We start from the raw sequence: 14,536 nt of genomic DNA, 5'->3' as shown, positions 1-14,536 counted from the left end.
TTGTGCCAGAAATGTATTGTGGTCGTCATTATGCATTTATATCATTTAAAATAGGAACTGCAAACCGAGTTCCCATTGATCTGTCTATGTTTTCAGTTGTGTTCCCAGGGGCAGAATACATAACACATTGCAGAAAACTGGACCTCATCATCAGGATCTAATTGACCTTATGCAATTGGCTATTTTTTTTTTCCCTTTCTGGTTAAGTTGCTTTGCTTATTCCATTGATAAAACAATGGTCCTCTTGTGGTTTCAGAGTTCCTGATTTGAATTAAGTTTTGCAGATTGTTTCCATGGTAATAAACAAAATGTCCAATTGTTACAATGATACTAGTACTGTATCTTTCCATTTGAAAAGCCCTTATCCATCTGTACTTTATGATATCAGTGTGCAATAGATTTTAGAGGTACTGCATTTAAGACCACCACCACCTATCCTCCGCTTTAATTTTTATTTTCATGTGCATAATACAATGTTACCTTTTATTACATGCAATATCCAAGCATATGTGTAATGATGTCTCTAATTGTAATGTAAGATGTGTAATATTCTGATATATAAAGAAGAGGGCTCCTTGTCTATGCAGTTTATCTAAAGAAGATGATTCTCACTGGTTCTTTAAATATGATTTGTTCTTCCATTTTAGGCTTTACTTGGCCCAGGGTGTAACCGTGTTCATTATTAAAGTGATCTCATCAGGAAAACACAGAGCTGCATAGCTGATGTCAAAGGATCCTGAGGTCACAACACAAATTGCTTCCTGTTGCTGCAATAAGACATTTTAAACAACGAATGGCTTCATATAGTATCAATCATTACTTATAATGAGGTTGTGTAACACAGCCAGTCTTAAACTGTGTGTATTAATGATATCACATAAACATAAGCAAAACTTCTAAATGTCTTTTGGAAAGTGTTGGGCCTATGAAGCAACATCATACAGCAAGCCGCAGTACTTGGACTTCAATTTATACATCAGGCTACACTTCAGGAACCAAGACTGATATATATTTTTTTTTTACCATGTCTTGTTTTTACTTTATTTTATATACAAAGATACTGAAAATGTGGCCCGAGTTAAGAGGTCAATATGAAAAAAAGCCTAAAGAGTAATATGAAAATGTAAAAACATTGCCAATAATTATTATATTTTGGAACACCTTAAAATATACAGATGTGATTGAAAGTTTTTTGTTTTGTCTTTTCTCGAATAAAGTACCACACGTATAACTTGATTAATATAAACATGTTTATGTATTAATATTATGCAAGTCAAAGCAGGTTTATAACGCCTATTGTAGAAAAGATAGATATCAGGTGTATTAAATAACAAATATTTGGGACTGGCAGCTACATACATACACAAGCGTCTAAAATTGAGTGGTAGCTCAAAAAAGTATAAAGAAGTATGTGCGCTCAAGAATGAATATGTCAAAAAAATGACTATTGTATTTACTGTGATTTAACACTTATACAATAAATAGATATATTTATTTTAAAAAATCAGACAAAACATTGAATAGGTAAAAAGTCACAATGTGTGCACGGATCCACTTTGGTGAACAATGTATCAATCAACTTTCTTTATAGAATATGTAACACAATACAAAGTGTAATATAGATACTAATCTGTCACCTAACTCTGTATAGAGAGTACGAATTATCACATACGGTATCAAAAGCAGCTGCCAAAAAAACAAACACCTATATATAAAAAATAAAACTATAATGCATAAACAATAATAAAAAGTACCTGCCTCGGTGTGGGCCCCCCACCGAGGTAATAGAGGAAAAAAAACTCCAGAAAAGAGGAAGGGTATTGAAGAGGATTCTATGCCGCCGGCATCCGACCCACTTCAAAAGGGGTCCGTCGAGGAACGATGATATGCACCGCGGTCGGGATCTTCGAAAAAGACCGCGGTGAACGTTGTAGCAGACCACTCACACAGGCACCTGGTGAGTCACTCACAATATGACTATATATATATATATATATATATACACCGCGGTCGGTGTCTTCTCAAAAGACCGCGGTATAGTAGAAGTGGAGCAGCCTTGAATGTATAGCCGTCAGTCCCCGGCTTCACTGTGTCCGGAGGTATAGTGACCCTCACTTCCCTTAACCAAAATAGTGGGTGGTAAGGAGAAAATGAATAAACAGAGAACAGATAATCAAAGAGAAACAAAAATGAAAAATATATACAAAAAATAAATGATTAATTAAAAAATAAATAAAACAAATAAAGGCAGCCGAAAAGGATCCGGTGGAACCAGCCACACATGCAGTCACGTCTACGCGTTTCGTCCCGCCCACGGGACTTTCTCAAGACTGGATAGCTGCAAGATAATTTGATTTAAATACCTCCAAGATGCTGGAGTAATTAAACAGGTGAGGGAGGAAAACACCCACCCCTTACACTCAAACAATTAATTCTAAATCAATTGAACTTGATAACACAAAGTACTATTAATAAATATGAATGGGAAATGAACATACACATTACTCAAACATAAATTGATATTAAATAACAGTTAGACTAGAAAATATATATAAAAAAATAAATAATAAAAATAAATCTACAAAATAATGGGCAAAACCCTACACAATATATATATATACCCATTGCACAAATAATCGGACACATCCCTATTTAAAGGGGCAGATTTAGTTTTTACAGATTATAATTTCAGACGGAAACAATTTTGTTTAAAAAATATATATAGTCTAAGAATGGTACACTTAAGCATAGTAGATAGGGGAATGATTAAACCTTCTAGACATGGATATAAATGTAGATCAGGCAAAATGATATGCCTAATCGTCATAGTATAAAAAATAAAATAAATAATGAACCAAGTAATTTTAAACTGTAACTATCAGTGACAAAAGACATATCTATATAATGAAACAATCGATGGAACTGTAAAAGGCCCCAAACAGAACTCCACAGACCACACCACCCTCCACCCGATACCAATATAGATCCCCCTTGAGGCGCGAGAGAAACTTAATAATCAGACACATCCCTATTTAAAGGGGCAGATATAGTATTAATGGATAATAAATTCAAACTAAAGAAAATATTATTAAAAAGATATATATAATCTAAGGATAATACACTTGGGCATTATAGATAGGGAAATTATTGAATATTCTAGACCTAAATATAGGTGTAGATCAAGCAGAGTAGTATGCCTGATCCTCATATTACAACAAAATAAAATCAATAATGAACCAAATAGTGTTGAACAGTCACTATCAGTGGTAAAAACCTATCTATATAATGAAGCGATAGATGGGGATATAACAGGCCCCGAACAGAACTCAACATACCACACCACCCTCAACCAGATATCACTACAGATACCCCTTAAGGCAAAAGAGAACTTTGAAAAACTGAACAAATCAGAAGAGTTCCAGTTCTTCATTTAAACCATTAGGTGTCATGGTATTAAGCTTAAAGATCCAGACTGACTCTGACTTAATCAGTTCTCTTCTTCTCCTTGCCTCATCTTGGTAAGGGGGGATCTGGGCTATCCCCATAAGCTGTATTCCCGATGGGTTTTTGTCATGAAAAATTGAAAAATGACGGGCTACTGCAGACCTGGTATCATTGCGGATGATGGCTGTTCTATGCTCCCGGAATCTACATTTGAGGGGTCTTGTGGTTTGACCCACATATTGCCGCCCACACGGGCAGGTTATTAGATACACTACAAATGAGGTGTTACAAGTGATTTCTGATAGAATTGGAAAAGTAACATCGGAGTTATTGAATGGACTAAAGGTGGAGCTCTGAACGCAGATAAAGTTGCATGTAAGACATATATTGCGACCACAACCTTTGTTCGGTATCCCCTCTTTGTGGGTTGTTATTTCTTTGCTCTTTTCGTTGGAGTGATGTAATTTAGAGGGTGCCAGAATGTTCTTTAAATTTGGGGCCTTTCTAAAAGTAACCTTTGGGGTTTCCGAGATACAGAATGATAACCATGGGTCTTTGGTTAAAATGGGCCAGTATGTATAAAAAATATTAATGATCTCGTCAAAGCCTTTATTGAACGTGGTGGAGAATATTGGTGTGGAACTTTTTCCAACCTCTTTGGTGCTGATATTATATTTTGCTCTTTTTAACTTAGGGACTTGAGTATGTTCAAGTAAATCCAGAATGATATAATGCTCATTCGTATGACTTCCATGTTCAGAAGGACTCGGACCTTGAGACCCAGGCTCCAATATCTGATTGGAACTAAGTCCTCTCATATATGCCTTCAAAATCTTATTTGGTGGATAGGATTTTTCTATAAATCGCTGGCAAAGCTTCAGCGACTCTCTCTCATAATCCGACCTTAGTGTGCAATTTCGCTTGATTCTGGTAAACTGCCCCATGGGAATATTTTGGATCCATGTTGGATGATGGCCACTATTGGCATGCAGATAACCATTCACGTCTACATTTTTCAGGTATGTTTTGGTGGTGATCCGCCCTTCAGACCCCGTGAGGGATAAGTCCAAAAAATCTATAGTAGACTTATGTTTCTTATATGTAAAGGAAAGACCCCAGCGGTTGTTGTTAATATAAGACATGAACTCTTCCACCTCATTCCACTCACCCCTCCAGACAATAAGAATATCGTCAATAAACCTACGATAGAGGGCGAGTCGCTCCATCCAATACAGATCACTGAGTATCATCGACTGTTCCCAGTGACCCATAAATAAGTTGGCATAGGATGGAGCAAAACTCGCCCCCATCGCGGTACCCCTGGTTTGCACAAAAAACGTATCATCAAATTCAAAATAATTGTGAGTTAACATAAACTCGGTAAACCTGACGATATAGTGAGACTGGTTGGTTGGAAGTAGAGGGTCAGATCTTAGATATGATGAAATGGCTTCTAAACCCAAGGTGTGGTCGATGTTCGAATAGAGTGCTGCCACATCAATGGTCAGCCAGCAGTAGTGTTCTCGCCATTCAATATCCTTGACAATCGTGAGCACATGTCCTGTGTCCTTTAAGTATGAGGGCAAGTGTGGTACATATCTCTGCAAATGAAAATCTACCCATTTGGATATGGGTGATATCAATGAGCCCAAACCCGATATTATGGGGCGCCCCGGTGGATTAGTGAGGGATATAACGCCTATTGTCAAAATTAACCAATTTAAATAAATAAAATATTGACCACATTGGTTGCCTTTCTGTTCCTTAAACTGAGCTCAGCTAATGGTTGATTAACCTTCTTGCGCTCTGTCATCAGTAGCGGAGCTGGAAAAATAAGTCAGTGGACCCCAGGTAAAAAGTCAAACCGTTATAAAAAGGTATAACGGGCACCAGTGCGCTACTGACATACTAACCAGTGCAGTGTGGTGTAATGGTGTTTGGCATGTTCTTTATATGAAAGAATACAATCTACAAAATACGTTTTCCATAAGACATGTTTTATTTCTAGCTTCATTTAAATGCTCCCTAGAACTTTGTAATTTAAAATTTAACTTTTTTTTTTGTAAAAAAACAAGAACAAATGATCGAATTACTTCTCTATAATGTTGGAAACCGAGACTATAAACCACAATATCTCAAACCAGATGCAGAGGTGGATGGCACACATTTTAGTACAAAGATAACTAATTTCCACACTGTCAGAGCAACCCGGCTCACTACCTATAGTGTGCAGAAGACTAGGCGCTTCAAACTTGTGGAGGGTCACACAACTAAAAGCATAAGATTATTATTTTTTTATTAAGTGCCAACACATTTCACAGTGCTGTACAATGGATGGACTAACATACATGTATTTATAACTAGACGAGTTGGACACACAGGTCTAAGCCATCAAAATCCTGCACTGCATAACCGCATAGAACTTCACATGGTCGTTAAGACATTTAACTCATTCTGAAGGCTGAAAAAAAGCAGGTAATTATAATTTAGTTTCATGTTTACCTGCTTCTTCTTTCTTATGTTTTCCACATCCCTAGGAATGCTGGACAAGTGCATTGGACATGACTAACAGATATACACAAAGGAAGATCGGGGAGCGATGGGGGAAGAGCTCAGCATCAGCGCCCAAACAGAGATACATTTTTGGGTAGGCACACCTGCACAGTAAGTGTTCCCAAAAACAGTGGTTTATAAAGGTACTGGTTTTTGGTTGGAATAACATTTTGTGCTCACTAACAACTGTACCGCTGCTTTTTAAAAAACAATTGCTACTCATTAACATGCTATTGTTAGTAAGCGGTGGCTGGTTCCCATCTGCAAAACAAGAAAACCAGTAACAAGTGAGTTACCAACTAGCACTACTAAAAGCCACAAACATGCTAAAAGAAGCGACTAATGGCTTATGTTATTTTTTTTATGGAAGCCACTAACCACTGCTAAGTGACTGGCTTCCAACCCTGATGCTACCCACTACTGGCTACCGCTAACCACAAAAACTTTATCCCAGCCTCTGTTCATGTGTAAAGAGATTGATTGATGAATCTCTATGCAATCCTATTGAAACAAAAAGACTGGTTCCAGCACAGTTGCTACATTTTACAGACCAGCCGTTTCTAACCTTTTACTTGTAGCCACCAGGGGTGTATTTACCGTGAGGCTGACAAGGCATTTGCCTTGGTCGGCACTTTCTGGGGGCCGTCAAAAAAAGCAGCCCCCCAGTTGCCCTGGCAAATACCTTGCCAGCCTCTTGTCCTAGGGGGCCCAAGGAGCTGGCCAGCTGGCCACCTCAGGGCCACGGAGGCTGGCAGCGGCGGCACTTGATGGGTGGCGAGAGAGCACGGATCCTCCTGTTCATCTCCCTTGCATGCACCGCAGTGATGCCGGACCCGGAATATGAGGCCACTCCGGCCCCGGCATCACTACGTGGCGGGTGAGGGAGCTGAACAAGAGGATCCGTGCCCCCTCGCCGACTGCAGTGACCGGAAGCCCACCCAGCAGCCCAACTGGACCCCAGGGAAAGCGAGAATCCACCCAAGCACTCCCAAATGTAGGGAGGCTGGGGGGATTGAATAAAAAAGTTTAAAAAAAAATATTTTGTGTGTGTGTGTCAGTGAGTGTCAGTGTGTATGCATGTCTGTTTGTGAGTGTGTATGCATGTCTGTGAGTGTGTGTCTGTTACTGACTTAGTGTGTGTGTGTCTGTTTGTTAGTGATAGTGTATGCGTGTCTGTTAGTGACTGTGTGTGTCTGTCAGTGAATGTGTATGTGTATTTAGAACAGACGGAGGTGCATATGCTATGGTGAATGTTTCTGAGCTTTACCAAAAAGCTACTAATAAGCAAGTGGTTGCTTCCTGTAGCGGCAGCTGTTATTGGCGATAGGTTACAAAAATTATCTGAATGTCAGAAAACTGGTGGTAATTTATAGGTGCTACCAGCTGTTGTTAACTGTAGAAAAGAAAAGAAAATGTTACTTGCGCATTCTCCTTAATCCCTATGTATATTTAGACAAATGGAGGTCATTTAGTTGCTCCAATGGCCATTGGAGGGAATGCCCGCCTGCCAACGTCAAGGCAGACCCCCCTAAGCGGGTCCTAACACTGACCCTTCAGCCCGCTTCCTTGAGCTTCTGGCAAAGATATCTCTAATGAGACAGAAAGGGGTATTTTTTATATACACCCCTATACTTATTAACCCTTAATAGGGAACACATGGGGCTGATGTGTGTTGTAGTCATTGCAGCTGGCCCAGTAGTAATGGGACTAAGCGCAGGACTTCTCTTTTTGTATTTGTTGTTAACTGTGTCTGACTACGGCAACTATTTGCAAAAAAAAGTTGTAAACATGTCCTCAATCTATTTGAAAAATAATAGAATGCTTTATTATTTTGCATTTGTTCCACATGCAGGGCCAGAGCAAAGGTTTTTAACTACACAGGCAAAGATGCACTTTGCCACCCACCCCCACAAAAAAATGCATCTTTACCTATGTATCCCTTTTGAATATGTTGCCACCTGTAGTACCTTTTGTGTTTCTTATCCCCTCTTTTGAATGTCTTAACCACATTTAGTGTATCTAATCCCCTTTATGTGTCTTACACTCCCCATTTGCCCTTTTGTGTGTCTTACACCCCTTTCTGTGTCTCTTTCAACTCCCTTCTGTGTGTCTTGTATTCCCCTCCCAGCCCCTTTGTGGATATTACTCCCATGGACCCTTTGTGTGAGGCTTTCTCCCTGCAACCCCTTTATTTGTCTTTCTCCCACCTACTCCATTTGTGTGTAATTTGCAGGCACTCAGCTCATTTATGTGTCAATTTCACCTCCCTCTCCCCCCCAGTCCCTTTGTATGTGACTTTCTCCTCCCCCCCCTCCATCCCCTTCAACCCCCTAATTCCTTTGTGGGTCTCTTGCCTCCAAGTTGTGTAAATGTTGGGTGGTCTGTGGCAGAGATCTTCTGTATCTTCTACCCGGTCTCACAGAAAACTGCAAACTGGAAGATCCCCTCCTGCCGGTTATCCTGACGTTGCACCTCCTAGGCTGGTGCACCTTAAGATAGCCACCTGATCCGCCTTATGGCAGTGCAGGCCCTTTTGACATATTTCTCCTCTTTACTATAGTAAAACAGAGCATATTTAGGAAGTTAAAAACAGTTGCTGAATAATGAACAATCACACGGAAAACTACTAGAATGTTTCTCAATATTAAGCCCTTTGTATCAAAAGTACCCTTGTTTTTTCTTTCTTATATTTTCTCTACTTAACTTCTAGGAAATAACCCATTTAATAAGTTTTCAATGTTTATTTTATGTTTTAGTTTTTAGTTGTTTTTTGTTTTGTTTAGTTTTTTACTTTGTTAATCATCTGTTCTCCCATTTGCTGACCTTTATGAAGAATTTAATAAAAGAAGAAAGCAATGAAGATAAATTGGTTTAGATCATTCACCTTGCATCACTGAGCTTGTTGGCAGAAATTTGGGTAACATTCATTTGTTTAACTTCTGTGTTTCTGTTCTGTCTTGCAGTAGACATGGACGTGTTTTACTTCATGGGAAAATAAACCTTGACTTTTGTAAACATAGCAATGCTCACTGTTTTCTTTTTTTTAACTTTCTCCTACGTTTCTTAATCACAAGCTGATAGTTTCCTTTTATGACAGTTTTACTTTTTATTTTTGTTCTCACCAACTCTTAATTTACAAGGGAAGGTAAACAATTACTTGTTAATAGTGTTAAATAGGGTCATATATGTCCTGCTTGTGTTCATCACATACTCTATTCTATAATAGTTTCCATAAAGCGGGATTAAAAGAGCACCAAAGGTTCAGGAACACAAACCTTTACTCCTAAATGTTGTAAAATCCTACTTGTATTCCAGTCTGTAGGCTCTGCCCCTGAACTGCCTGTTGTTTGCTGCCATCATCAGAAGTGATTCTGTGAGCCAATAACAATGCTTTCCCATAGGGCTGGCTGAGACTGTCAAGGAGGCAGATCAGGGGCAGAGCCAGCACAAGCCAAACACCGCCCTGGACAATCCGCATCTCCTCATAGAAATGATTGAATCAATGCATTTCTATGAGGAAAGTTCAGTGTCTGCATGCAGAGGGTGGAGACACTTAATGGCAGTACTGTACAATGTGCAGCACTGCCCCAGGAAGCACCTCTAGAAGCCATCCGAGCAGTGGCCAGTGGAGTTATCACAAAGCTATACACACTGCATTTTCTCTGAAAACACTGTGTTTACAGCAAAAAGCCTGAAAGGAATGATTCTACTCACCAGAACAAATGCAATAAGCTGTAGCTGTTCTGGTGACTATAGTGTCCCTTTAAAGTGATCATGGATATAAATGTTGTACAATATAGTTTGAGCCGATACAAAAATGTTTTTGCTTCCATTTAATTTGTCTTCTGCATTTGTATACTATGTTTTAGGTAATCTATGTCAACAGCTTAGGTTTTAAAATAATGTCCAGCAGTAATATTTACTGAGGTCCCAATACACCCTTGATTTGAAAAGTTTTTTAAATGCACAAATTTTCTCTAGAAATGCAATTCAGAGGTTAAATAAGGTTCATTTTCACAGGTTAAATAGAGAAAGCACACACAATGCAGCCATCTAGCCCAGATCAAATCTCTGCCTGTTCCTATTGCCATATAAAGTAACGAATTTGGATACTTCTCAAACAGATAATTAATCAATTTGCCTAAAAGCTGGCACTTATTGATGCACATTCAAACATTTCTGAGGAGAAATCTGCACTATTAATTGATTGTGTATGGAACTAATTAATAAACTAAACAAGGGTACCCTGTACCAATTTTAATAAAGATAAACTTGGTGGTATAGTACCTCCTATTCCATAATGTCATAGGCAATGTGCATAATATTAATGTCTCCCCACCTCTCCCACCACCACAATGGGACTATAAGCCAATTCTGTAACATATTCATCCTTAACTTGCGGTATCTGCGCTCAGCGACCATGCGCCTGGGTACCTGACTCCGGCAACATGTTGATGGACTCCACGCCAAATTATAGCCCCACATCCGCCCACGGTGATGACGACGTTTCAAACCATTAGACAGGGAGGATGACGCCTCCTCTGCCCTAATGCATATCAGACAAGGGAACCGGTCTTTCTCAGATTATGCCATAGAATTTCGCGCTTTGGCTTCTGAGGTAGACTGGACTAATAGTGGGTTAATCTGCATTTTAAAAAGGATAATCCGAAGCAATTCTGGATGAGACTGCAACCAAAGATCTACTTAAAAAATTAAATTAGTTTATCACATTTGTCATGCAAATTGATATAGACTTAGGACCAGAGAAACTACCAGAAATAGAACCAGATGCATGGCTATATCATTAGCACCTCGTTTTTCCCGACCTATTGTTCCTGACCTCCCTGTACAGTCCGAACCCAAACCTATACCGTTAGGGGTCACTAGACTGTCAGAGGCAGAAAGACAATATAGGAGAAAAGAGGGTCTATGCCTATACTGCGGTAGAAGAGGAGATACAAGGAGTGCTTGTTCCATACTTCTGGAAAACTTCTGCACCTAAGAACCTTAAGGGTCTTAGGTGTGATGGATATGTCCTCTGGGAATAACAAAAATAGATTCCTCCTTGATATTACAGTCAAATGTAACAGGAAGAACTTTTCATGCAAAGCCCTGATGGACGCAGGTGCAGCAGGAAACTTCATTGATGTACATTTTGTAAAGAAAAAATGCTATACCTATCAAGGAGAGATTATCACCTCTGGTCGTTGAGGCTATTTATGGGAGACCTCTCTCTCAACCCTAAGTTACCTACGAAACCTTACCCATTAACATTTCCATTGGTGCCTTACACAAGGAAGACATAACATTCCAAATAATTACTTATCCTTCTTGCCCCATCATATTAGGCTTCCCTTGGCTTATTAAACACAATCCTCTTTTTGACTGGGCAAAAGGAGAAATATTGGAATGGGGCAAGGACTGTACTGAGAGATGTATGTTGCACATTACCAAAAGAGTTGGCATCATTACATTACCTACTACTACGCCTCAGGCCTCCGAAGTTCCCATACAATACTGGGAGGTTAAGGAGGTATTCAGTAAGAGTCAGAGCATTATTCTACCTTCTCACAGATCATATGACTGATCCATAAATCTGCTACCCGGCGCTATGCCATCCAAGGGAGCAGTATATGTCTTATCTCCACAGGAGAGTAGAATAATGAAAGAGTACATCAAAGACTCCCTAAGTAAAGGCCACATACATAAATCATCCTCGCCTGCTAGTGCAGGGTTCTTTTTTGTATGTAAAAAAGATGGTGAATTGCGTCCATGCATTGACTACAGGGCATTAAACAAAATCACCATTAAAAATGCCTATCCCATTCCCCTCATTTACGAGTTGTTTGACAGACTCCAGGGTGCTAAAGTCTTTACCAAACTTGACCTCAGGAGGGCGTACAATTTGGTAAGGATCAAGGAAAATCATGAGTGAAAAACGGCTTTTAACACTAGAAGTGGGCACCATGAGTACCTTATGATACCCTTTGTATTGTGCAATGCTCTGGCCGTGTTCCAGGACTTTATTAATGATGTACTCAGGGACTATATTTATTCATTTGTCCTAGTCTATCTGGATGATCTTTGATCAGACTGAAGTACAGTTTTTAGGGTATAACATTTCTGCCTCTGGTTTTCAGATGGACCCTCATAAACTAGAGGCTGTTATACCTTGGCCATTGCCCAATGGACTAAAAGCCATTCAAAGGTTTATTGGGTTTGCCAATTATTACAGGAGATTTATCAAAGGATTCTCTTCTGTGATAGCCCCCCTCACCAATATAACACGCAAGGGGGGCTAGCAGTATGATATGGCTTAAAGAGGCTAGGGAAGCTTTTAAAATCCTCAAACAAAGGTTTGCTTCTGCTGACATATTGATACATCCCAACACCAGCAAACCCTTCATACTAGAGGTTGATGCCTCTGAAACTAGGGTAGGGGCGGTTCTCACTCATAGGGAGAGTCAGGATACCCCTTTGCATCCATGTGGGTACTTCTCTAGAAAGTTGTCTCCTGCTGAGCGTAATTATGATATTGGCAACAGAGAATTGTTGGCCTTATCTAGACAGGAACAAGAAACATCCCCTATTATTCTACCTGAGTGTATCATCACTTCCACTGTCCACTGAGGCTCAGTCTCAGATGCCATGCAATAAACCACTGCATAAATGATTTGTTCCATTGGGTAGTCAGTGGGAGAATCCTAGTAGACATGTGCCTGTAGGCAGTGGCCTACTGGCAAATCTGTCACAGAGAATAATAGAATGAAAACAAAAAACATATATATGATGAATAAATGTTAGTATTTTTCTGGTCCTTTAATAAGCTTTTTAGGTAATATTTTGTGCACCAGGCAACTATTTATTGAAGAAAACAACTTTTGTTCTAGCCTTGACAAGGGTTAATATTTACCTGAAATATTTACATTGGGTGTTTTTTTTTTTTTTTTTTTTTTACCAAATAAGCCTTTGTTCACAACCTGCTTCTTCATCTTCATTTTATGAGTGGTATTGTTCAATATTATATAATATTTCCACAACTACAACCTGTAAGTAGATTACCAGATACATGGAGCCCGATGTCCATCTATGGTCTTTATGGTTACTGTTAAGATGGAGACACTGATTGGTAATGGCCCATTACACAAAACAATTCAATATAAAGCTCAATGATTTTACAATCTGTAATGTAGCTGGCCATTACATATGCGCAACTTGTATATTAGACTAGAATAGTGAAGCATTCCACCAATTCTTCTCAAAAATATTCGCTTAAGTGATACTGTTAACCATCTTTTTAAAAATATCTTTCAACATTGTAAGTTCTACATGGTCCATTACTTTAAAGCTATTAATAGCCTCAACATATCAAGAGATGCCATGATTCCATCATGTTTACCTAGCCTTGGATAAACAACACAAATGTAAGTGGAGGTCCACTTCTGATTGTTTGAAATGTGATCAGAGGGGGCAGGCCTATTCTACCATTTCTGACCTTGTGAGTATGTTCAGTGGTTTTGGAAGTCCCTTCAAGCTGTGGTAGACTATCTCGGAAATGTCTCAGAGCCATATGCCATATATTTAAGACAAGAGCTGTACATGATCAGGGCCAGGACACCTATACAGGATTGCTAAGAATGTTCATTCGTAGTAAAGTAGGAAATTAATAAAGTAATAGTTAAACGCTTGCTAATTGGTTATTAATTGCCACAATATGGAAGTAACCCTTGCATATCTCTGTTGTGTATTAGCTGCGTCATCGGTCATATATAAACACTTTTAACCTGCTAACAGTGAGAGCTCTCAGCCCTTTTTTGCAGATATGTGTCTGTGCTGATGACACTGGTATCCAGCTACAAAAAATAAACTGTTTGCTCATTGAGAACCCGTGTTAAGTCTCTTATGTGCTTCTTTTCCTTGCATTCCTGCAACAAAGCCTTTGTCTCAACAACCTTGCACATCTCCTTTCCCATCTTGTCAGAATTTTCAATCTACCCAGACACCCTACCAGTAAGTTCCTAATGAATCCTTAGTAGTGGTTGCAAGGAAAACTATTGTGCATCATTGGATTCAAAGTAATCCAAAGGTAACTGCCTTAGTTTGTTCCAAATTACAATACACTTTTCAAATGGATTAGCTGGAGACACTTCATAATAATTCATCATAAAGACTGGTTACCCAATATTTTTATTTTTTTTTTGTAAGACCTGACAACCGTTTATTAATTCTCTAGATCTCTCAATAAAACAAACTATTCATAACACTTTCCAATATTCAATACACTAATTGGTACCTACTACACAAAATTATGCTGAACAAACACCCACTTAACCACAATTCTACTTCTGGCCCTTATTCTAACTTGGATCAACTTGTATTGTTCCTACCCTCCTCCTCCAGCTTGTGAGTACCAAATTATTTTACTGCTGGGGTTATTTTCTTTTCTAGTATGTGCCCAACCCAATATAAATGTCAAATGTTATATATTTTTCAGCATTTTTTCCACAATTCTATAATGAAACCTTTGTAAATAGGCCAT

At 39.0% G+C, this 14,536-nt stretch overlaps 1 protein-coding gene across 1 annotated transcript in view; it reads left to right on the top strand.

Annotated features, from left to right (window-relative positions):
• Positions 1-1,282, top strand: part of LOC134601042 (store-operated calcium entry regulator STIMATE-like) — a 105,113-nt gene extending 103,831 nt beyond the window's left edge. Inside the window, exon 8 of the mRNA XM_063445457.1 lies at positions 648-1,282. Coding sequence (XP_063301527.1) covers positions 648-686 — 39 coding nt within the window. The 3' untranslated portion in view covers positions 687-1,282. The remainder of the gene's footprint in view (positions 1-647) is intronic.
• The last annotated feature ends 13,254 nt before the right edge of the window (positions 1,283-14,536 follow it).

Source organism: Pelobates fuscus, chromosome 3 (genome assembly GCF_036172605.1).
Source record: "Pelobates fuscus isolate aPelFus1 chromosome 3, aPelFus1.pri, whole genome shotgun sequence".
Lineage (NCBI taxonomy): Eukaryota > Metazoa > Chordata > Amphibia > Anura > Pelobatidae > Pelobates > Pelobates fuscus.
The sequence above is the reverse complement of the archived record's forward strand: the minus strand, read 5'-3'. Positions and strand labels throughout refer to the sequence as shown.